General features: G+C 45.9%; 1 protein-coding gene and 1 long non-coding RNA gene across 16 annotated transcripts in view; one reads left to right on the top strand and one right to left on the bottom strand.

Moving 5' to 3' along the window:
* ADGRG2 (adhesion G protein-coupled receptor G2) overlaps positions 1–25,093 on the top strand; it is a 237,400-nt gene that overhangs the window by 70,685 nt on the left and 141,622 nt on the right. For 4 of the 15 annotated variants that reach the window (XM_021080654.2, XM_013985969.3, XM_085008638.1 and 1 more), the window contains exon 1: positions 18,405–18,491. The exons of 3 other annotated variants lie outside the window; for them this stretch is intronic. Coding sequence is in view for 2 of the 12 variants with exons in the window: in XM_085008631.1 (XP_084864757.1) it covers positions 19,177–19,229 (53 nt within the window). In the remaining 10 variants the exon portion in view is untranslated. Of the gene's footprint in view, positions 1–13,093; positions 13,208–18,404; positions 18,492–18,518; positions 19,040–19,113; positions 19,230–25,093 lie in introns of those variants that run through there. 8 more of the 15 variants (XM_085008642.1, XM_085008639.1, XM_085008633.1 and 5 more) reach the window with 5 other exon arrangements.
* LOC146394500 (uncharacterized) lies at positions 18,469–24,529 on the bottom strand. Its single transcript, XR_014835800.1, has 2 exons — positions 24,457–24,529; positions 18,469–23,985 (listed from the first exon to the last, which is right to left on the bottom strand). It is a non-coding gene; the product is annotated as an uncharacterized LOC146394500 (long non-coding RNA).

The following is a 25,093-nucleotide window of genomic DNA, read 5'->3' as shown; positions in this document are numbered from 1 at the left end:
TTTATTTACATAAATATATATTTTTTCATCATAATCAGCATTAGAATGACTTTAGAACTTGACCATCTAGCCCGAGTAAACCTGACAAATAGGCAGAATCCAATAAGAGTCCTTCAAGTGTTTCAGCCCCATGAAGTAGGATAAAATTTCATAATAGAATAAAGCTATAGGTGGATTAGATAAGTCCAATCAGCGAAGCACTCTGGATTGAAGGGTCTCTTATTGACTCTTATCAGATGAAAAAGGCAAAAGAAGTTACACAAGTAAATAAGCCTTGACTTGAACTTGGCCAGGGGATTCTAACAGCAAAACTAACCTCCTTTATGGGATCTGAACTTGGAGTTGCCCACTGGGATAACCACTATGAAAAAAAAAATACGTGTGTGTGGTGGGGGCACTGTAAGGCAGTTTGAGTTGTAAGAAAGATCACTATAAATGTCTAGCTCCGTATTCTGACCAAATCTCAGTCAACTGAGAAGACAACCCCAAAATTCACTTGAGGCATGACCTCAGAGTGCTTGCGATGGCATCATTGTCTCCTTAAATAGCACCTTTAAGCCAGAGTTTCTCCACTTGGGCACCACTGGTATTTTGTGCTGGATAATTCTCTGCTGTGGGGGACTGTCCTTTGCATGGAAGGATATAGAGCAGCGTCCCTGACCTCTAGCCACTAGATGCCGGCGGAACTTCTCCTCCACTCAGGTTGTGACAATAAAAATGTCCCTGCACGTTGGCAAATGTGCCTTGAAGAGGCATAGTCACTCCCTGTTGAGAACCAATGCTTTAACTCTGTGAAGATAGACAGTTAAGCGTCGAGCTAGGTAAATTAATCAAGCCCATAGTATTAATATTTTTGTCTTATAATTGGGAATTCTCTGCATGTTCCTACTTGGGATGTTTAAAATAATTTTGAGTATTTGATTGTCTAACAAATTATCCCTAAGTTTCTAATTTAAAATGTGTCCATGAGTAATTGACTTAGGCTTGTGATGACTAATTTACCAAGTTTGCAAACAGTATTAGAACATTTGAAAGAACTTTTTTTTTCCCCCGTCTTTTTCTTTCTCTTTCTCTCTCTCTCTCTCTCTCTCTCTCTCTCTTTTTTTTTTTTTTTTGGTCTCTCTAGGGCCACATCCATGGCAAATGGAAGTTCCCAGGTTAGGGAGTCAAATTAGACCTATAGCTGCTGGCCTATACCACCGCCATGGCAACTCAGGACCCAACCTGCGTCCGCAGCCTACACCACAGCTCATGGCAATGCCAGGTCCTTAACCCACTGAGCAAGGCCATGGATAACTAGACAGGTTCGTTTCCGCTGAGCCACAATGGGAACTCCTGAAAGAGCTTATTTAGAAGTTTAACTTTATCAGATTTATTAGAATCAGTAACATTCTTGAGGAAGTTCTTTGTTAGGAGACAACTGATATATTTAAACAGAAAATAAATGTGTAAATTTAATTTAAATTTTTAAAGGACTTAGTTGTCAAAGTCCCTGTAAAATTATTGATTAAAAAACAATTGTATTTATAAAGAAAACAGCAGGATTTGTAGGTTGATCTTAAAAGCTTAAGAAAGATCTCAGTTTTTAAGTTTTAAACTTTGTTAATTTAAATAGAAAATGATTTCCAAGAACCAAATTAACCTCCGAATAATATTTTCTGTTTGCAAAAGCCATCTTTGAGGACACAAAAGAACTTCCCATTGATGATAAGAAATTAGTTGCCTCATAAGGGGTGTGACTGATAGTTTTGCACATGGTCCCCTGGGGGCTCTTGGGAACAGTCTTACAACCTCTTATTTCACAGACTCACTTTCTGGAATGATGAATAAAGTGTATGACTAAAAATGAGAAAATCAAGGGGGATAATGAGGGGAAAAGTAGTCCCTCAAAATAAGGGGAAGTGGAAGGCATTAATGTTTGGAGGTTTTTAAAATTTATTTAGAGGAAAAAATATTCAAGACAAAGTGTCAATACTCCCCTAAATCAATTTTTAAAAACATGGAGTAGGAAGATAATGTGTAAAAGTATCAAGAACAGTGTTTCTTTTTTATGATTATTACTCAATGAATTTATTACATTCGTAGTTGTACAATGATCATCATGATCCAATTTTATAGGATTCCCACCCCACACGCCCAGCGCATCCCCCCACCCCCTGAACTGTCTCCTTTGGAAACCATAAGCTTTTCAAAGTCTGTGAGTCAGTATCTGTTCTGCAAAGAAGTTCCGTCTGTCCTTTTTTCAGACTCCACATGTCAGTGAAAGCATTGGATGTGGGTGTCTCATTGTCTGGCTGACTTTACTTAGCATGATCATTTCTAGGTCCATCCCTGTTGCTAAAAATGCCGGTATTTCGTTCCTTTTAATGGCCGAGTGATATTCCATTGTGCCTCTGTACCACCTCTTCTTGATCCACTCCTCTGTCGATGGGCATTTAGGTTGTTTCCATGTCTTGGCTATTGCAAAGAGTGCTGCAATGAACACTGGAGTACATGTGTCTTTGCGAGTCATGGGTTTCTCTGGATAGATGCCCAGGAGTGGGATTGCTGGGTCACATGGGAGTTCTATGTGTAGTTTTCAGAGGAATCTCCACACTGTTTTCCGCAGTGGTTGCACCAATTTACAATCCCACCAACAGTGTCATAGGGTTCCTTTTTCTCCACACCCTCTCCAGCATTTACTGTTTGTAAACTTTTGGATGATGGCCAAGAACAGTGTTTCTTAAAAAAAAAAAAAAAAAGTCTTTTGGCCACATTTGTGGCAAGTTCTTGGACCAGGGATTGAACCTGTACCACAGCAGCAACCTGAGCCACTTCAGTGACAACACCAGACCTTTAATCTCCACAGAGGAACTCCTGTGTCTTAAATTTTAATGTCCAAACAGATCATTTGGGTATCTCATTAAAATACCAATTCTGTTATGGGATGGGATAGAAATGGTAGCTCGTGCTATGCTGATAATCACTTTACAATATATAAATGTATCTGATCAACATGTTATATATCTTGAGCTTATAGATGTTGTTATGTGTCAATTATATCTCAATAAAGCTAGAAAATATTTAAAAGTAAAGTTTCAAAAAGTTAAAAGTAGCACAGCCAGTTTACAAGAGAGCTGCATTTATAATTAAAATTCCTTGTTTTATTAAAAATAAAAAAAGGAGAGAGAGAGAGAGATGGGAGTTCCTGCTAGCGCAGTGGGTTAAGAGTCGGACTGCATGGGCTTGGGTGGCTGTGGAGATTCAGGTTTGATCCCTGGCCCAGTGTAGTGGGTTAAGTATTTGGTATTGCTGCAGCTGCAGAGTAGGTTGAAGCTATGGCTCAGATTCAGTCCCTGGCCCAGGAAGTTCCATATGCCTCGGGTGCAGCCGTAATTAAAAAAATAAAATAAAATAAAAAAAAACCCCACAATTGTTACGGCAGATACCCAGCAGCCCTGTGCTGCAGCGTATCAGCTCTGGCGACAGCCCCGTGGCTGTAGCGTACCAGCTCCAGCAGCTCTGTGGCCGTAGTGGATCAGCTCTTTTACCCGGCGAGAAACCAAGCGAGCACTCGGAGAGTTGGAGAACTCAGGTTTATGACGCCGGCAGGCTCAGATGAGATCACTCTCCAGAGTCTGAGCCCCGAAAGAAGGGTTTCACAAGGCTTTTATGGGCTACGTCTTCCGGGTCCAAGCTTGGCTAGTTGGACTGGAGTGACGTCAGGCAAGGTAGTAGATGCGGCAACAAATTTACAGAAGCAGATGCATGGGGGAGGACTGGTTGGGGCAGTTGGCTAGACTTTGCTTAGTCATCATGGCCGGGGTCTCTCCTTTCTACATTTTAGTGGGACATTTTCTCCTACACAATTCTGATGCAAGTAGGTTTGGAGTGGAGCCTGAGATTCTGCGTTTCTTACAAGCAGCACCACGCTACAAGTGGCAAGAAACGGAGGATCAAGGTTGCAACTGGGCATGGGTTTGATCCCTGGCTGAGGAACTTGGCTATGCATAGGTGTAGCCAAAAAAAAAAAAAAAAAAAAAAGGATTATAATTATAATTCTGTTTTCTAAAGACAAGGAATATCCTTAATTTTCATAAGCAAATACCAGAAGAAATTCTGCCTTTGTAAGGGAGGAAAAACAGTAGGGTCTTAGCTGGTGGTCTTAGCTTCCTTAATCACATAGATGCCAATGGAGACTCCATCCTCAGAGGCAAGGATATCAGCAGCCAGTAGCAACTCTCTTATGTTGAACCAAGATTGCTAAGTATCCGCATCTTTAGATCTTCATGCAGGGGCCAAGGACTTGCTCTTTGAATAATCTCTGCTTTTAAGTAGAATATACCTCACGTGGTGATTTTAAAGAACAATCCTAATTATGTGAAATACATTTTTATTTTTCTAAACTGAAAAAGAGCTGTGTGGCTGTCAAGGGCACTGAAGATGGGCAATGCAGAAATAGATTCAATTTACCAAAAACAAACAATTCCCCCCCCAAAAATACCCCCAAACTTGGTTATGAAATGTTTCCCCTTATAATTAAAACATATTTGTATTTTACATCTTTAATAATGAGTAACGTTGAGAATAAATGCTTATTTTAAAGAACAGTACAAAAATGAAAAAGTGAGGGGTCTGAAAAAATTGGGGATGGAAATAGAAAGATTTATCTGGAGAATTATCAGTACAAATAGCAGTAGTGACTAGCATTGATTGAACATTGACTGTGTGCCGAATAGTCTACTAAATCCTCAACACCAATGCTTCTCAAATTGTAACATGTATAAGAATCACGTTGGGGGTCTTTGAAATGCAGAGTCTGTTTCAGTAGGTCTGGAAGAAACCTGAGATTTTGCATTTCTAAGAAGCACCCAAGTGATGCAGATACCACTGGCTGGATTTGTGAACCAAACTAAATAGCAGAGTTTAAGTTGGATCATCTCATTGAATCGTCACAGTAATTCTAGGTACTATTCATGTCTCCATTTACAAATAGAGAAACTGAGTCCTAGAGAGATTAAGTGATTTGCCTACGTAGTGGGGCTGGCTTTCTGGCTCTAAGTCAGTATTTTTAAATTAGAATGAGCTTGCTGGTGGTTCTCAACTCTGGCTGCACGCTAGACCCACCTAAAGAGCTTTTGAAAACACTGATGAGCCTACCATTTACATCTAGTTTTCTGAGGATGGGGCCTAAGCATCAGTATTTATTTCAACCTCCTCAGGTGGTTGTAATGGGCAGTCAAGTCTGAGTACCATTGATCTTGGTCAACCCCATTCTTTTACAAATAAGGAAACTGAGTACCCCACCCCCAAGAGTCAGTGTTTGTAACAAAGAACTCAGGTCCCCTAATCCAGTCATTATCTTAAAAAGAAGCCAATATAACATAGGCTGGGGTTGGGGAGGGGGTGATGTTTACCTTTGTTGGAAAAAACCTTAATTTAAGTCTTATTAAACTATCAATTAGAGGTTCCCAGGTGGCCTAGAGGTTAAAGGATCCAGCTTGTGTCACTGCTGTGGCTCGGGTTGCTGCTGTGGGTTGGGTTCAATCCCTGATCCCTGGCCTGGGAACTTCCTCAAGCTGTGGGGGCTCAGCCACAAAAAGCAAACAAACAAACAAACAAACAAAAAACAACAACAATGACAAAAAAGGAAGTTCCCGTCTTGGCACAGAGGAAACGAATCCAACTAGGAACCATGAGGTTGTGGGTTCAATCCTTGGCCTTGCTCAGTGGGTTGAAGATCTGGCGTTGCCGTGAGCTGTGGTGTAGGTCGCAGATGCAGCTCGGATCTGGCATTGCTGTGGCTGTGGGGTAGGCCAGCAGGTGTAGCTCCGATTAGACCCCTACCCTGGGAACCTCCATATGCCGTGGGTGCGGCCCTAAAAAGACAAAAAAAGAAGAAAAGAAACAAAATTATCAACTGACAAAAGCCTACAGGGTTCTCATTATAAGACACTGAAGAGGATCTAAATTGAAATAATTATTTTGAGGGGAAAAAATACAGGACTGTGTTTCCAGAGACAAAGTAGGATAAGCATGAGCCTCAGAAACCCAAAAGAATATAAGGGGTGGTGGATATGCTTCATTTTAGTGTAATTCCTCTAGCCTCTACTGGAAAAAAAGAAAACAACAACCTATACTTGGGTTGGGCACAGTTAAATTGTGTGAAAATTTCAAGAAATTTCACATCTACCTCCAATGTGCATGAGATCACCAGTTTTGAAGATTTTTGGCTTCATTAAGAAAAGTTTACACCATTCACGAAATGACTCATCCACTCATTCAACAAATGTATGTTAAGCGCCTGCTATTTGCTGGGCACTGGATTCTGAAAATATGACAAAGGACCAGACAGATACAGAGCTTATGGTCTGAGAAGGGCGCTGCCCTTCCCAACACTCTAGCCCCCGACTTAAGGGGAAAGCATGTGACTTAGGCTTCACCAATCTCAGTACTCCCTCTTCACCATATGATGGTCTAAGCCAGGTCCCTGAGAGCCTGTCCCTGACATTATTCTACCCTGAACTGGGAAGCAGGAGTTCTCTTTCCTCTCTGGGACTGTTATCTGGGCTAATATAAGCTGGGGATGTCTACTGCCGTGTCTCATGCGCTTAGCATGGAAGAAGCCCTGTGAAAAGGGAAGGGATCGGGACCACTTGCTGAGGCGGGGGCGGGGTAGGGTGGGGTAGGAATCCCATGACATAATTTGAATTCCTGTATCCAGTATCTACTCCACCTCAGTCCTGCCCGGATATGGGAAGCTGATAAATTCCCTTTCTTATGTAAGCTGGTTTGAGTCAAGTTTCTGTCACTTGCACCCGCAAGAGCCTGACTCACACTTACGGATTCATTGAATGAACAGGTAATGCGAACCTCTGAGTTCATCTAATACAGTGGCTGTCAGAACGGGATCCCTGAACCAGCAGCCTCAGCCTCACTTGGGAACTTGTTGGAGATGCAAATCCTGGAATCCTACCCTCAAACTTCCTCCGTCAGTCTGGAGGAAGGGCCCAGTCATCAGTTTTCACAAGCCTTCCAGAAGATGTCAGTCCACCCTCAAGTTCAGGAAACAGTTCTCATCTATGCCTTCCCATAGATGCGAAACTAGAAGCCCAGCAAAGGGAGATAACTTGTTGAAGTTCACAAAACTAGTTAGAAGTAGCTCCAGATCTTCTTAGTAACTCAAGGGCTATGGGATTTGAGAAAGGAGGGCCCCTGGAGTTTTGAGGGAAGTAACACATGGATTGGCAGATAGAAAGGGGGAAAATATTTTGGGTCAAATCATACAGTATGGTTGGAAACACTTGCTGTGTATTTCCACAGGAGTTTAGAGAATATTTTACTCATCTTGGCTCCCCAGCTGAGCCAACAACAATGTGTTAAAGCTCCATGGCCAATGGCAGGAATCCAGGAGAGTCCTTTTTATGTGCCAGCAAAGAGGAATTTCTTAGAAAAGCTACAGAAATTATGCTCCTATCACATTTCGCTTTGTGGAGTGAAGGAAGAAAGAGGATGAGACAGAAAAGCAGGGCACTTGAGTTATTCCTAAGAGTCCCGCCTCTTCAGTTGGAAGAAAGGGATTTTATTGTTCTTGCCAGGGAAGAAGTTCCCCGGAGGGAAACTGGGCATCTAACCTGGTGAAGTGGAGAATAACTTGCGTTTTTTGAACTTTTTTTTTTTTTTTTTTTCAGGTGGAGGGAAAGAGCAGCACTGTTCCAGAGTGTCCCTGGAAACTCTATTTAGTAGCTTGCTTTCCGATGATGTGCCCAGGCTGCCCTGGGGACGTGGTCTCTCCAGAGGCAAAGCTAAGAGAAGAAAAGCCCTGGCACCAATATTTATGGAGCCTTCTCTTAAGTCTCTCCTTCTCCTTCTCTTGAGTGTACAGCTGGGCAGAGGAGGGCTCAGAGCAAAGGGTCAAGGGATGTTTCTGGCAGTAGCAGTTTTAGAGAGGACAAGCTTTTGTAGTTAATATACACTTTTCCTTTGGTATATCTACTTAGGCAAGGCCACTGCCCTCCAGGAAGTAAGCTGGTAGGAAAGCAGAAGCATCGTCTCCTCTCATATAAACCCATGATTCACACATTTGTTCACTCACTGGTTTTGTTTATTGAATACCACCTATGCGTCAGGCACAGGTCTAGGCACTGGGGACACGGAAGCAACAAAAATATAGTGAACAACAGCGGCAGAACAACTGTATTCTTTTTTTTTTTTTTTTGTCTTTTTGCCTTTTCTTGGGCCGCTCCCGTGGCATATGGGGGTTCCCAGGCTAGGGGTCGAATCGGAGCTGTAGCCACCGGCCTCCGACAGAGCCACAGCATCACGGGATCCAAGCCAAGTCTGCGACCCACACCACAGCTCAGGGCAACGCCGGATCCTTAACCCACTGAGCAAGGCCAGGGATGGAACCCGCAACCTCATGGTTCCTAGTTGGATTCGTTAACCACTGTGCCACGATGGGAACTCCAAAATAACTGTGTTCTTACGGAACTTATAGAACTTACTTGCTATTTTGGGGGGGGAGATGGACAATAGACACAAGTAAGTTGGTTCGCAGTTAGTACTATGGAGAAAAAAATAAAACTGGGACGGCGTAGAGAGCGAGCGCTGGAACTGGTAAAGACGGGCGTCTGAAAGTATAAATACACAGGACGGTCCGAAAAGGCCACACTGGAATTGCGTGCGGTCTGGGTCCTCAGCCCTCAAGAGAGATCTCTTGAAGCTGAAAAATAGCCTGGAGGAAGAGACTCAAAGAGTGGATCAAGAAATAGCTGCTGCTACGGACTCCAGTATAGATGCGTGCTCATCAGATATTCCATGTGCTTGTGTACATTTCCCAGCCTTCCCTGCAGTTAGGTTGGAGCCATGGGACTAGCATTGGCCCATCACTTGCGTGCAGAAGCGATGGTGTATCACTTCCCGGCTGAGGCGTGTACAAGCCCAAGGGCCTCCTTCCCCCTCCCCTCGCCTGCCTTGGCCGCCTTGGAGGCCCGTGCTCCTGATGGCTTTCCTTTAAGGCGGAGGTGGGGATCCAGACCTGTCTTTCACTCCGTGTGAGGAAGAAATAAATACACCTTTGTGAAGTTACGCCTTTGAAGGTTAGGGTTGTCACTGCAGCCTAGCCTAACTTTATTTGTCAAATACATCTGCTATTCCCAGATTCAGGGGTGAACAATGTAGGGGGGAAAAAGGAAGCTGCGGGCCTCACCCTCAAGAAAGCTATATTCTGGTTGAAAACTAAAACCGCAACTTAATATTCAAGGCCCTGAGTCACCAGAGCTTAATGAATGGTGCAGACATTGAGGGTTTTGGAAATTCAGGACGGGGAAGGACACCTGCTTGGCACCCTGGGATTGGCACGTAAGTGGAGAATCAATTCATACGGGAGAGGAGAGAAGTAGATTTTGAACTTGCCCTTGAGAGAGGTGTAGCTTCAAAGAAGCAGAGGATGGGTAAGGACCGTTTAGATGAAGTGTAGAGCAAATGCAAAGATCAAAGGACGGGAGTGGGCAAGGCACGTTCTAGGCCGTGTGCAAGGATTCTGGCTGGAAGGGAGGATATACTCGGGGGCCTCGGTTGAAGACTGATGGACCACGGCTTCTGAGCTGGGTTCCGTAGTTGATAGGGTGTGCTCTGGGCTGGTCTAAGAAGCCAACTGGACCACTCGTAACTGAGATGCAGGAGAATCTGTTGGGAAGTTAGCGCAGCATGCAGCTCTGGGAAAGTGAAGGCCTGAACCGTTACGAGGTTCAGGTGCCTTTCCCTTCGGAGTGTGGTCCAAGCGTGAGCAGGAGACTCTCAGGCTTACTGCAGAGAATCTGCGTTTTGATACAACCCCAAGGGATTCATGCACATTAAAGCTTGAGGGCTCTCTTCCCCTAGTATTTTTCAGGAATACATCTTTCTTCCATGCAGCCCGTGTGGCTCAGGGTACACTGATCCCATCCTCAGCTGCAGAACTAGTCCAATTAGGTCTACCTCAGTTCTCCGAAGTGTGCTTCCCAGCCTAACAATATCCGCATCATTTGGGGGCTTGTTAGAAATGCACGATCAGAAAAGTAAATTCTGGAGTTCTCTTTGTAGTGCAGTGGAAATGAATCCAACTAGTAACCATGAGGATGCGGGTTCGATCCCTGGCCTCATTAAGTGGGTTAAGAATCCAGCATTGTTGTGAGCTGTGGTGTAGGTCACAGATTGGACCCCTAGCCTGGGAACTTCTCTATGCTGCAGGTGAGGCCCTAAAAAGACAAAAAAAGGGTAAATTCTTAGACCCCACCCAAGACTACTGAATCAGAAACTCTAGGGCTAGAGCCCTGCAATCTGATTTTTTTTTTTTTTTTTGTCTTTTGTCTTTTTAGGGCCGCACCTGTGGCATATGGAGGTTCCCAGGCTATGGGTCGAATCGGAGCTATAGCTGCCAGCCTACACCACAGCCACAGCAACACAGGATCCAAGCCACGTCTGCGACCTGTGCCACAGCTTGCAGCAATGCTGGATCTTTAACCCACTGAGCATGGCCAGGGATCGAACCTGCATCCTCATGGATACTAGTTGGATTCATTTCTGCTGAGCCATGGCGGGAACTCCCTGCAATTTGAATTTATTTATTTATTTATTTATTTATTTATTTATTTTTCTCTTTTTGCCTTTTCTTGAGCCATTCCAGCAGCATATGGAGGTTCCCAGGCTACGGGTCTAATCGCAGCTGTAGCCGCCGGCCTACACTACAGCCACAGCCACAGCCACGCGGGATCCGAGCCGCGTCTGCAACCTACACCGTAGCTCACGGCAATGCCGGATTCTTAACCCACTGAGCAAGGCAGGGAATGAACCCGCAACCTCATGGTTTCTAGTCAGATTCATTAACCACTGCGCCACAACAGGAACTCCTGCAATTTGAATTTTAATAAGCCCTCCTAGTGATTCTGATGCAGCCTTGTATTTGACAACCACTTGTCCTCACCAGTCAAGTTAATCACATTCCCTTTGATAGTGGTTGGTTCCTGAATCCAGGCTTAAGCCAATGAGTGCCTGGCATTCCCCTGGCAGAACTGGTCCAGAAGTGGTCAGATCACCAAAGTTGGCCCAAATCAGACTGATTAGAAGGCTCTTGAAGCCACAGTTGAAGGAAGGTTTTTTCCTCTCCTACCTTGTCCAGGACCCCGCTCCTTCCCTTAGCCCTTTCACTGGACACAGGCAAGCATAGTACTCTGTTGCCAGACCATGCTGATGGCAGAGCTGAAAGGATCCCAGTGAAAAGGAGCCAGAACCCTTACACTGCTTGTTCCCTGAAATAACACATTTCCTCATGGTTAAAGCCAGTTGGATTTGTGGTTTCTTGTACTTATAGCCAAAAATGTCATGACGACAAGTGAGAGCAAGGAAGTATGGGGCCAGTGGGCATACCAAAAATATTTTAAGATGATGAAGGATGTATTTAGTTAACAGGCATTTTTCCCTCCCACCAAGTTCCCAAACATTAGCCCCAGCTAGAATAATTATTATGACTTGGGAAAAATAACTTAGGACAAATAAAATGGAGCATTATTCATGCACCCCCGAGCAGTGAACTGGCAAGAAAGACACAACTTTTTTTAAAATTAAAAAAATTTTTATTTTATTTTTATTTATTTATTTATTTTTGTCTTTTTGCCTCTTCTAGGGCTGCTCCCATAGCACATGGAGGTTCCCAGGCTAGGGGTCTAATCGCAGCTGTAGCCACTGGCCTCCACCAGAGCCACAGCAACATGGTATCCAAGCTGCGTATGTGACCTACACCACAGCTCAGGGCAATGCCAGATCCTTAACCCACTGAGCAAGGCCAGGGATCGAACCCGCAACCTCATGGTTCCTAGTTGGATTCATTAACCACTGTGCCACGACGGGAAGTTCAACAAATTTTTTTTAAAGGGAGGCGGACTTAAGGCATCTTCTTAGGTAAAATGAAAAAAAAAAAATGGGGAGTCATACACAAGATGAGCCCAGAATATATTGTGGTTCCTGAAAGTAAGAAAGTGGTCAGAAAAGGATGGGACACAGGAGCCAACCTGAAGGACCTTCCAATGACTGAAGCCAAGGCAGTTTGACAACAAAGTAAATAATGATAGCATTGGATTATAAACTAAAGACGAAAATAATTACCCAGGAGTACATACTGATAGAAATCAATAACTGAAAAGCAGAGAAATGGGAGAGAAGATGCAGCTCTCCCTGTGGAAGAGTTCCGGTGAATTAATGTAGAAGGAATGAATGAGAGAAATGGAAAAGCGCTGTTAGAACACACAGAATCATTGTCGCAGGCATGATCCATTGATGGATGCTAAAATGAATGGAAGGTGGTTTGAAGAGAAACAGGATATTTGTATAGTCTCAAAGTCTCTTCCCCAAGGGAGAAAAATGAACATAAAAGACAAACTAAGGTGCCCTAGGGGTGTGTCTGTCTAGAGTTTCCCCCTGAAATATGCCCTATGGTTTCAGAGATAGGTAAACCAAGAGACTCGTTTTAAAACTACACGGCCAGGACTTCATGGGTTCCTCCAAGAAACAAGAAGGGCCATTGCTTTAGTAAGGACTGAGCTGGATGTGGTCTGGCCCAGAGAGCTGCCCCCTGTGTCACTTCGGAAGAACGCGGTCGGTTCGTTTTCCTCCCCCATCTCCACCCTACCCCCAAGGCCCCCAAGGGGTTGCTCCATGCAGGCAGGGTGGTGGCGAGTTGAACAAGCTAATGCCAGCATGCACGCCTACTGGGATGCATTTAGTTTCCTCTGGATTCTCTGGTTATTTGTGTTGGCACGGGGCATGCTCAGTTCCTCCCAAATTGGAACACTCTGAAAAGTCTGGTCCCACCATGCTCATCTTGGTCAAGGCCAAAGTCTGGCTTCATTTTTCATTAAACGGCCATTTGTCACTTTCATCGAATGTTCAGGATGCCATGTCCAACTGTCTTCATTCAGTATTTCAACAAGAGAGTCTTTTTGCCCCCCGCGAGAGTGTGCAATTTACTTACCTTTTCCATTGTGCAACAAGTTACACCTAGTGCTATGTTCTGGAAAAAAATGGTGCTGTATCACACGGTGACTTCACTCACATCAACTGTGATTGGTTTCTCACCTAGATCCACCAAAGCCTACTCCACCGAGGATGGGATCACATGACCAGAGACTTCTCTGGTTGGACTGTGGGTGCCTGGAGGGCTGGGATCCCGTCTTGCCCATCTTCTTCTGCCCAGGTCAGAGTATTTCTATCTCTCCACTTCCTGGGTCCTTGTAGGGCTGCGTTGGTCCTGTTTCTGGGTGCAACTCTAGGAACAGTTCCAGCTGATGAGCTTGGAGCAGAAGTGTTGCACACATTACTTCTCAGCTGGAGCCTTTATTTATTTATTTTATTTTATTTTGCTTTTTAGGGCCATACCTGTGGCATATGGAAGTTCCTGAGCTAGGGACTGAATCAGAGCTACAGCTACCAGCCTATGCCACGGCCACAGCAACACTGGATCCAAGCCGATTCTGCAACCTACACTGCAGCTTGCAGCAATGCTGGATTCTTAACCCACTGAGCGAGGCCAGGGATCGAACTGGCATCCTCATGGATACTATTTGGATGCATTACTTTCTTACTTTCAGGAACTCCCACTGAGCTGGAGCCTTTAAATGCTTTTCCTTCTAGCTCAGCAACCAGCCACATTTGAGAAGGGGCTACTCAGTCAGCCTGGGTCCCTGAATGAATGCAGGAAGTAGAGCTTCCCTGTTCCAACCTATAATGAGCATGTCATGTAAGATGTAACCTTCGTTGCATTAACCGTAGAGATTTTGAGAGCTGTGTGTGTTACTGCAGCATAACCTGGGCTATCCCCACTGATGCTGTAGGCCTAAAAACATCTGTCGAATGAATGAATGACTTAAACCAGAAAGGACTTCTGAGCAGTAGTAGCTTCAGAATTTCTATAAAGGAGAAATTCAAGCTTGGTAATCTGATTGCAACTGTGTGGAAAGTGGGAGCCATGTTGGCTAGAGGACTTTGCTTGTCCTGTTTGTATAGTGCACTGTTTTTGTTAGATGCCTCTTACTTTCGGTGTTGGAGTGTTGATGAAAATTATGGGGGCCTAGGAGTTCCCGTCGTGGCGCAGTGGTTAACGAATCCGACTAGAAACCATGAGGTTGCGAGTTCGGTCCCTGCCCTTGCTCAGTGGGTTGACGATCCGGCATTGCCGTGAGCTGTGGTGTAGGTTGCAGACGCGGCTCGGATCCCCCGTTGCTGTGGCTCTGGTGTAGGCCGGTGGCTACAGCTCCGATTCAACCCCTAGCCTGGGAACCTCCATATGCCACGGGAGCGGCCAAAGAAATGGCAAAAAAAAAAAAAAAAAATAAAGAAAATTATAGGGGCCTAAAACACCCCACGCCAAACCTTGGCACTGCTACTGGAGTTTAGATTGGCCTTTACACCCCTATGTATTTTTTTTCAGTGGGGGGTGAGGGGGCAGGGGCTGCAGCCTGTGGAAGTTCCTGAGGCAGGGATCCAACCCACACCACAGCAGCGACCTGTGTCCCAGCAGTGATGATGCTGGATCCAGTGACAATGCCACTAGAGAACTCCCACCCCCTATGTATCTTACGAATGGGGAAACTGAGACTCAGAGTCAGTATAGTGACTGCCCCAATGAGAGAGTGGCAAAACTGGTAGACACCAAACCCCTCATTGCCTGAGTCTCTGTCTAGTGCTTTTGCTGTTCCAAAATTCCACCTTTTATCCTCAGGCATTAAGACAGAAGGAGCCCGGAAGTCACAGGCTGATTCCATTCCTGGCTCTACCACTTCCTAGCTGTGGGTCTTGGGAGAAGCCACTTCACTTCTCTGTACCCCAGTTTCCTCAGCGGCAATCCACAGGGAGTTGCCATGAGGATTTAGCAACAAAGTATAAAGCATGTTAAAAACCAAGTCCGCATGTTCTCATCAGCATCATTTGAATTCCTCATCCCGCCGTTTTGACTGGGACTCAAGTCCCATAGTCTCTTTGTGCCTATTTCCTTTGGAAAATAATGAATCTGTTTGAGGCCATCATGTGGTATATTTTTAGCTTCTTTGGCCACAGGTAAACTGTATTTCAAGTTCTAAGGAGAGCGTTTGGGCCCCGATCACTGGCAAGCTGTCCTCTTCTGTCACCTCACTTGACTGAGAGCCCACACCCCGGGGTCCACCAGCGGGAGCAGGCAGTGAGACAAGGACTTCTGCTGTCCGCACTCAGGCTCTGCCGCGTTTCCTGACGGACCAATGTCTGGGGATCAGACTGTCTATCACTGGCTCAAAGACGCAGTGGGGAAAGAGCCAAAATCGTATACTCACCAGTTGCTGGGACATCAGACTCTGGGCTGTGGATGAAGATTGAACCTCAGAACCAGAGCGTCCATGGCCTTCCTGCATGTCAGCAGACAGTGCCCGCATAGGGAGCATGCGACCAGGGCCCCCTCTCACCAAAAAGACAGCGCTGTGGCTGGAGGGCTGGGGCCCTCTCTTCAGTTCCAGCCTCTTTCCTCTTCTGTTGGTCTTAATGGTTGATCTGAGAGTGTCACGGGGAACCAAAGTTTGGCTAGAAGTGCATCTAAATAGGAATTTCTATTTTATTTTAAATTTTTGGGGGGAGTTTCCGTTGTGGTGCAGCAGAAACGAATCCGACTAGGAACCCTGAGGTTGTGGGTTGGCTCCCTGGCCTCGCTCAGTGGGTTAAGGATCTGGCGTTGCCCTGAGCTGTGGTGTAGGTCGCAGACATGGCTCGGATCCGGCGTTGCTGTGGCTGTGGTGTAGACCGGCAGCTGTAGCTCTGATTTGACCCCTAGCCTGGGAACCTCCATATGCCATGGATGCAGCCCTGAAAAGCAAACAAAGAAAAAAAATTTTTTTGGCCACACCTGTGGCAAATGGAAGTTCCCAGGCCAGGGATCCAACCTACGCCACAGCAGGGACCCAGGCTACTGCAGTGACAACCTGGATACCGCCCACTGTGCCACAAGGCAACTCCCAGGAATTTTTTTTTTCCTTTTGTCCTGGCAAAACAGTATCACATTTGTATATTTTAGATACATTTCCTAAAAGTGACTTTTTTTTTTTGGCAGCAAGATTGTTTAAAGGAAAAGCATATTTATTCTATTATCACTCCAGAAATTCAAGCAACCTTTAATATGAGTTCTATATGGTTTAACTTTTTATTGCAGTAAAATATACATAGAGAAAATACACATATCATGGTGAGCAGCTCAGTGAATTTTCATAAACTTAACAGATCCATGTAAGTAGCACCCAAATCAAGACACTGGAGTTCCCGTCATGGCTCAGCAGTAACGAACCCAGCTAGGATCCATGAGGGCACAGGTTCCATCCCTGGCCTCGCTCAGTGGGTTAAAGATCTGGCTTGGCCATGAGCTGATCCCGAGTTGCTGTGGCGGTGGTGTAGGCTGGCAGCTGCAGCGCTGATTTGACCCCTAGCCTGGGAACCTCCATATGCTGTGGGTGTGGTCTTTAAAAAAAAAAAAAAAAAGTAGCAAGGAAAGAAGACATTACCTATATCCTTATCATCTGTGACACTCCCTCCAGTCATCAACCCCCCCCAACCAGCATCCTGACTTACAACCTCATAAATTGGTTTTGCCGGTTTTATGCTTCGTGTCGTCGCAATCACATAGTATATAAAATGCTTTTGTGTCTGACTTCCTCAGCATAGCAGTGACTTGTGCATTCTCTTTGCTGTCTGGTATTCCATTTTGAGACTCTACCACCGCAGTATTTTCAAACCATTCTTCTGTTGATGTACATTTGGGTAGTTTCCAATCTGAGGCTATTACAAAGACATGGCTATGAACGTTCTGGTTCCTACCCTCTGGTAAACATGTGCACTCATTTCTGTTGCGTATACACCTAGAAGGGGAATTTGGACATTGGTTTTTAATAGATTTTTCCAGATAACAGTGTATGAGATTTTTGTTGACTCTACAATATGAAGTCTATTTGCTAACATATGCAAGTGTTAATGCAAATGGAAACAATTTAATCCTTTGGAATAGTCTTCACTCTGTTTATTAAAATATACTGTTTTCCCTTCATCATAATTCTGCCTCCAGCTTGTTATGTAACCTGGAGGAGCTTCCTGACCTCCGCCCCCCCTTAATCCAACCAGTCAAAAGTCTCTCTAAAAACACTTGCCATTCATTTTTCCAGCTAGAATGTTGTGAGTGTTAATAAATTAGTGTTTGCAAAACAAAATCAACTCTTCCTGCAAAGCAGAGTATATGTCTCACTGGTGCTGTGTCTAATATGGGCAGAGTCAGCCACCGTATGCCCTGCAGTTCTGTACTTTACAAACATCCTCTCCACAGCCTGAATGCAATTCAGAATCTAGAATTTTGTTTTGGTGGTAAAGGAAAATGGAATATTCTCTTGTAGGTTTTAATGAAATTGTAGGTTTTAATGAAAGAGAACGGTGCTTTTAAAGTAATAAAGCATTTTGTAAATACAGGAGTTAATTCGACTACAAAGAGGAGGGTTGGAGAGGGTAGAGGGGTGGGGGAGGGTGTACAAGGGGCCAGAGAGGGAATTCAGGGCACTTTCCTCCCCTGGTCTCAACAACTAATTCTTACTGTAGATTCAAACTAAGTTCCTCTGGGCCTCGGTTTTCCCATCTGTAACATGGGTTACTTTGACAAGCTGGTTAGGTGATCTGGAAATCCTATCCAGATCTAGTTTTTATTCTACAGTGTGCAGAGGAAGGAGATGCTGACAGAAAAGGTAGAGGGGACCAGGGACAACTCATTGCATATGCCACCCCCCAACCCTCTTGCAGGCAGAGTCCTGGGGATCCCAATTTCTAGGTATCCAGTGTGCCCTGCCCTTCACCAGGTAACCATGGAGTTGAATTCGTTCCCACGGCCTTTGCCTTTCATCGACCTCGGCAAATGCCCTCCCGGCGGTCTGACCTCTGCATCAGGAATATTGTGGCAGAGGGGCGACCTCGGGGTTCCCACCTATCACAGTGCAAGGTGCTGAAGGTGGTGGGACACGCGTTTGGGTACCAGGGCGACCCCTAAAGGTGAGCGGCTGGGTCGGGAGACTGGAGTCCTCGAGGAGCGCGCTTAACCGGACACGGGGACTCCAAGGAATCCGGAGGAGCCGCGGGGGCCTCGGCAGGGTGGGGTGGGCCTGGCCCGCGGACCCCACTTCTTTCCCCGCCCCCTCGCTTGGAGCTCCCAGCCGGGCCTGGGGCCGCTGAGTGCTCGCTCACACCCTGCTCCTTCCGCGCCCCGCCCGCTCCCCACCTCCGCGTCCTGCCTCCGCGCCCAGCCTCGCCGCCGCCGAGCGCCGGACGCGCCACGCCGCTCTGGGCAGCTGGAGAGCAGGCGGGCGAGCGGGCCGGGAGCGGCGGGGGCGGTGCCCAGCCCGCGGGAGGGGGAGGAGGGAAGCGGCCCGAGGGAACGGGGAAAAGGAGGGCTGGAGGGCGCCAGCGGCCAGCCCGTCGGCGGGGACCGGCAGGTAAGCGCGCGGCGCCGGGATGGGTCTGTCCCCTCGGGTTCCGGAGACCCGGCGGGGGAGCTGGCGACGGGCGCGGGCGGCTCGGGCGCAGCGCCTGGACCTGGAGTGCGATGGGACGGCGGGGCGAGGGCTCCCTCCGCCAGACTGCGGCTCTGAGCCGGGGGCTGCGGCCGCTCCGAAAGGCGGAGGAAGAGGGTCGAGCTGGGGGACAGGCACCTCGACAGTGGGAGAGCGCGCGCCGTGGGAAAGGGGGCTCCAGCGAAGCGTTCTCCTTGGGAAGGGGGGGCGTGTGTATCCAAAGACTTCAAACGGACGCCACCTCGCCTCGCCCCTCCGCGAAAAGGAGCCGCGAGCCTTGTTCGCGCGGACGGTCTTCGAGACGCGACTCGCGCGGACTCAGTTTGCCGCGCCGCGCAGTGGGTGCGGCGCAGCCTGCGGAGCGCGGACGCGCCCCGGACCCGGGACGGCTGGGCGAGGCAGCGTCTGGTGAGACCCAGAGCAGGTGGCTCCTTGCGTGGCGAGATGGAGCGGCAGCCAGGAGCCTGAGGGTGGGCACGGGGAAAGGACGGGGCTGGAGGTCTCGGGTGAGCGCTCTTCTACCGGGACTTAGGTTTTCCAGGCTCTGGGGCTATATACGTTTCAGGTGAGGAGGAGAAGGAGCGCAGACGGGCTTCCTGGGAGCCAGATGAGGCGGGCGGCAGAGGTTTTCCGTGGCTGCACCGACGGTGATCCTTCTTTGTATGTCCTGTCCACACGAAATCCCTGGGGGATCTTGTTAAAATACAGTTTCTGATTCAGTAGGTCTGGGGTGGGGACCGACAGTCTGCGTTTCTAACGAGTTCCCAGATGCTGCTGGTGCTGCTGCTGCACCATGGACCACACTTTACTAGGCAGGCCCTACAGAATTTTTTTTTTTTTTCCCTCCCCTTTGGTTCAACAGGCTGCAAAGCTTAGGAAAACTGGGACGCTGGGAGAGGAGGTCCTGAGACTTCATAATCCGACCTCCACCCCAAACACACATTAAAATGATTACTACTCATTTCGTAGTAGAATTTTGTACTCATCTTACTGGGTCACTAGCCAAATGCATTATCTGATAGTAGAGCTGGCTTCATGGGCGTGCAGCCTGTGTTTGGTTTAATGTTCTGCTGTCACTGTCGAAATTCTGAATAATCTTTGAACAAGGGGCTTTGCATTTTTATTTTGCCCTGGACCCCACGTATTATGTAGCTGATCCTGTCTAGTAGCCACCATAGGCCGAAAAAGGACTCATTTCTTTGATTAGGGTCTGGAGCTGGGGGGGGTGATGGAGCGTGAAGGTGTATTAAGCAAAGACTAGCTAGATGTTGTAATTGTTTTCGTCTTTCTCACCTTGTCTTCAGCTATTTTAAGAGAGAAGCCTGTGAGTATAATCGCAGTTATACATGGTATGCCGATGCTTATTTTTAAATTAATATTAATAATTTATTAAAGAGCTTAATTATTAATACAATTAAGTTTGATGTTGTAATAGTTTGTGAATTGAGTGACGAGTGTGCTGCTTGCGAGAGATTTGGGGAGTTTTTATTTAGTATCTCAAAGTTTTGCTTAGTTAAGACCTGAAATGAAGTGGACATTGCTTAGTTGGCTGCTTTTACAGCTTGAATGCAAAGCTGGAAAACAAAAAGTGGCTAAATTTTGAAGCTGTTCAGGGGTATTGTTTTACAGGGCCTCAGCGTGATGCCAGCTCCTATCGAATTTCCTCTGCTTTTATCATCCCCACATCCCTGCAAGGTGACTTTCCTTCAAAGGGGGAGTAGAGCACATTTTGCTTTTGAAAAACACTGCAGAAATGCAGGGCAAGTGTGAGTGTTTTCTCTGTGACTAATGCTTGCCCCAAACCCATAGATTCCAGGTGTGTGTGCTTTTCTAGAAGAAAAAAATTGTTGGAGACACAGAAGAGAAGAAAAAAAAATGGAACTTGAATTATGGACATGATTGTGTTCAGCACAGGGAGAAAAAAGCCTGGGAAATGGCATTTCATTGATGGGTTTGGCAGGGAAAGGAGAGCTGCTGTGTTTCTGGTACCGCGAACAGCTTTCCAGAAATGGCAAAGTGAGTTTGCTTAGGTGTTAGGGAGAGCCAGCAAAGGAGCCCATCTGCCATGGCTAACGCGGGTGGTCATTCTGGGTGCTCCAGTGTGGCCGTGGTGTGCCTGAGGCTGGTTTGGGACTCAGACCGGGGCACATCATTACCCCTACGAGGTTCTGAGTGCTTCCACTGCTCACATGGAGCTGACGACCACATTTTTCCATTTTGGTGCCTGAGCGTGCCAGGTCACTTTCAGATACCCGCTAGAGATTGGGAAGAGCAGCATTTAATTGAAAAAGAGAGGGGTTGGGGGCGGTGAGGGGAAGCCTGCCTTACCCTGGCGTTGATAATTCCAAAGACAGAAAGGAGAGACTCTGCCTTTAGGAAAAACCTGGGAGCTGGTTTTTATGCCTCATTGAGATAGGCCTCTTCCCTACCCCACCGCAAAACAAATGTTCTTTTAAAATGTTTACGGTTTAAAACATATGTGAGTCTTTAATCCACGTGGAAATTACTTGGGGGGCATGGTAGGAGGTAGGGGGTATTGGACCTTAAGAAATGGGCTAGACATTTGGCGGAAATTATCATAAAATAAATCCCCTCAATCAAAGAAGAGTCTGTGAATACTGTTCCATTTTGTAAATCTGCTTACTTTGTGAGCCAATTCCCTGTTTTAAAAATTGAAGTACAACTTATTTACAATAACCTTCACCCTTTTTAGTGCACCATTCCATAAGCTTTGACAAATAGCTGTAGTTATGTAACCGCCTCCATATCAAGATACAGAAGTCCATCGCTGCAGGGTGTTCCTTTTTGACCTTTTGTAGTTAACCCTTTCCACCACTCTCAGCCCCTGGCAACCACTGATTTGTTTTCTGCCCCTATAAATTTGTCTTTTTCGGAGTTCCCATCGTGGCGCAGTGGTTAATGAATCCGACTAGGAACTATGAGGTTCCGGGTTCAATCCCTGGCCTTGCTCAGTGGGTTAAGGAGCATAGTTGTGAGCTGTGGTGTAGGTTGCAGATGCGGCTCGGATCCCGCATGGCTGTGGCTGTGGTGTAGGCCGGCGGCTACAGCTCCGATGAGACCCCTAGCCTGGGAACCTCCATATGCTGCGGGAGCAGCCCTAGAAAAGGCAAAAAGACAAAAAGACAAAAAAAAAAAAATTTGTCTTTTTCCAGACTGTCCCGTGAACGGATTCATACAAGATGTAGCCTTCTGAGTGGCTTCTTTAACTCAGCATAATGCACACGGGGTTCATCCATGTTGTGTGAATCAGTAATTGGTTCCTTTTTATTGCCGAGTAATACTCCACAGTTTGTCCATTGGCCATCTTTTGGTGATTATGAGTAGGGCTAATATAAACGTTCACATACGGCTTTTTGTGTGAAATTTGCATTTCACTGGAGTCAGTACTCAGAAGTAGGATTGTTGTTTTGTGTGGTAAATTTAACTTGGTAAGAAACTGCCCAACTTGTCCTACGTGGCTACATCAGGGCACACGGCCACTGGCGATGTCTGAGAGGTCCCTTTGCTTGGCATCCTGGTCAGCGCTTGGTGTTGTCAGCTCATTTTATTCCAGGCATTCCAGTAGGTTTGTGATGGCATCTCTGTGATTTTCATTTGAGCTTCCCTGATAACTCATGATGTCGAGCATCTTTTCGTGTGCTTTTTGGTCATTTGTTTACCTTCTTTTATGAAGTGTCCTTTATTTTTTTATTTTTTTTATTTTTATTGTATTGTATTGTATGTCTTGTTGAATCACGAGAGTTCTCCATACACCTGCACCCAAGTTCTCTGTCAGCTATGTGGGTTACAAATGTTTTCTTTTCGTTTGTGGCTTGCCCTTTCATTTTCTTTATTTTTAAAAAAATCGTGGGAGTTCTCATCGAGGCGCAGGGGAAACGAATCTAACTGGGAACCATGAGGTTGTGGGTCCCATCCCTGGCCTCGCTCAGTGAGTTAAGGATCTGGCATTGCTGTGAGCTGTGGTGTAGGTCGCAGACTTGGTTGGGATCCGGTGTGACTGTGGCTGGGGTATAGCCCGGCGTCTACAGCTCTGATGAGACCCCTAGCCTGGGAACCTCCATATGCCGCAGGTGTGGCCCTAAAAAGACAAAAGACAAAAAAAAAAAATTGTGGTAGGGACCCTAAACATGGGATTTGTCCTCTTTGCACATTTCGAAGTGTGCAGTACAGCATCATGAACTATAGGCAGGAGGGTCAGCACATAGCTGGAACTTTTTCACTTTGTAAAACTGAAACTTTATGCTCCTGGAGCAGCCGGCCCCCCTTTCTCCCTCCCTCCATTCCCTGGCAACCCCCGTTCTACGCTCAGTTTCTATGAGTTTTTTAGTTGACTCATACCTCGTGTAAGTGGAATTAATGATTTTTTTTTTCAAGAGCAGAGGTTGTAAATCTTGATAAAGTCTAATTTGTCAGGTTTTTTTTTTCTTCTATGAATAGCGCTTTTAATAACCTGTCTGATAAATATTTGTCCACCTCACGTTTACCAAGATTTCCCCCTGCGTGTTCTTCTAGACACTGTATAGTTTTATCTTTTATGTGTAGGCTTATGACTTCATTTGAGTTAATTTTTGCATGAGTCAAGATTCATTCTTTTCCGTATAGATAGCTGCTTGTTGCAACATCATTTATTGAAAAGATTATCTTTTGCCTCGTCGTCTCCCCTGGGCTCCTTTGTCAAAAATGAATTTACTGTTTATGGGTGGGTTTAGTTTTGAACTCTGTTCTGTTCCATTGATCGGTCTGTCCTTAGGCCAATACCGCCCTGTGTAGAAGTTACGCATTCTTGCCCGGGGGATTCCTAGATTTTGTTGTTTTTTTTTTTTAGAAATTGTATCCTTCTTTCCCTTTTCATTTTCTTACGATTATGCTCTGGTGTAGACGGCCTTTTACATTCTGTCGTCAGTCCAGCATTCAAGCCGTGTTACTGAACTTTGAGTAGTTCTCATAGTTTTTCAGTTAATTTTCTTGGATTTTCAAGGTTAACAATCAAACTGTCTGCAAATGGCACTAGTTTAGGGATCCCTCCCCTCCCCCAATATTTTTTGCCTCATTTGTCTGCTCTCCTGTGGGGCAGCGTTGAGGAGTAGTTTCTGTCTCGGGTGTGGACTCTTCTAACAGCTTACCACTAGGTCTTTCGCTCGCTGTGGCATTTTGGAAGCCACCCGTATTACTGCCTTCAGGAGGCTTCTTTCCCTTTTTAGCTTGAATGTTCTAAAATGTAATTTTAAGATTTCTTGTTCTGCGTGGAATTTTTTTTTTTTTTTTCCCATCGAAAAACCTAAAGTTTAGAGGTGAGTCAGTCTTCCTGGCTTTGGAGGGTCATATTTTGATCTCCCTGGAGGAGAAAATAGTGTGGCAGAAGTCGATTCACTTTATTTAGACTAGGAAGGAGTTCCTGTGCCAGGGATCAAACCCATGCCACAGCAATGACCTGAGCTTCTGCAGTGACAATGCCAGATCCTCAATCTGCGGTGCCACAGGGGAACTCCTGAAGCTTTTTTTTTTTTTTTCCCCTGGAGCTTGTTTATACTGTTCTCCTTTGGGGGGCTGCCGGGTACAGCGAAGAAGGGAGAGACTAAAGGAACAGTTTTTATGTGTAAATAAATATCTTATGTATAAATAAGATAACTTTTTGTAGTTTTTCAAACTTTCCTGCCTACCATTCACAGTGAGGAGTACATATCTCAACCCTGTATGAACATACCTATATGTAATTGAAACAGACTCTACAAAGTATTATGCATTTTTCCTCTGTGCAAATATATTCTGAGATTTTTAATTCTCTTTTGTCCTCTTTCGTTTTAAGATGATAATCATGCTCACTGGGTTAAGCATCTGGCATTGTCACTGCAGCGGCTTGGGTCACTGCTGTGGCATGGGTTCCATCCCTGGCTCCCCGGGACTTTCATATGTCTTGGGTGCAGCCAAAAAAAAAAAAAGATAATCACTACCCCCTGAATTGATTTGACACTCTTTCATAAAACACTTTTATAAAACTGTTCCTTTAGTTTCTAAGTCCCCAAAGCGCTGAACTCTGTCCGGATGGATTCATTTTACATCAGATCCTGTTAGGATGCAAAGTAAGCTCATCGCTAATACCCTGAGATAATAGTAACTACCCACATTTTTCTCTTGAATTACCGTGTAGCTTCTAACCCAGTCTTTCAGGGCCCACCCTTGACCCCACAGAATCACCAGTAAACAGCCTTGTAATTCAATGCTCAAAACCTCTCAAAGCCTCTCGCACACTTAGACTAAATCCCCAGATCCTCCTTGTAGCCTCTGGGGCCCTGGGTGACTTTTACCCCGTTCTTCCCACACGTCTCCAGATATCCCAGCCTCTCTGTTACTCATCACCCGAGCCACACATTTTCCTGCCTCCCAGCTTTAGCATTTGCTGTGCTACCTGCCTGGAGCACCATTTCACCACGTAATCACATAACTTGTCCCTCTGTTTCATCTGGGTCTTCTCTAACCCTCATTCTAAATCAGCATGCCTCGGA

Source organism: Sus scrofa, chromosome X, assembly GCF_054392235.1.
Source record: "Sus scrofa isolate SSC_HxYL_T2T_F1_AM1 chromosome X, Sscrofa_HxYL_maternal_Yorkshire_Landrace_v2.0, whole genome shotgun sequence".
Taxonomy (NCBI): domain Eukaryota; kingdom Metazoa; phylum Chordata; class Mammalia; order Artiodactyla; family Suidae; genus Sus; species Sus scrofa.
Note: the sequence above shows the minus strand (reverse complement) of the source record. Positions and strands in the feature narration are given on the sequence as shown.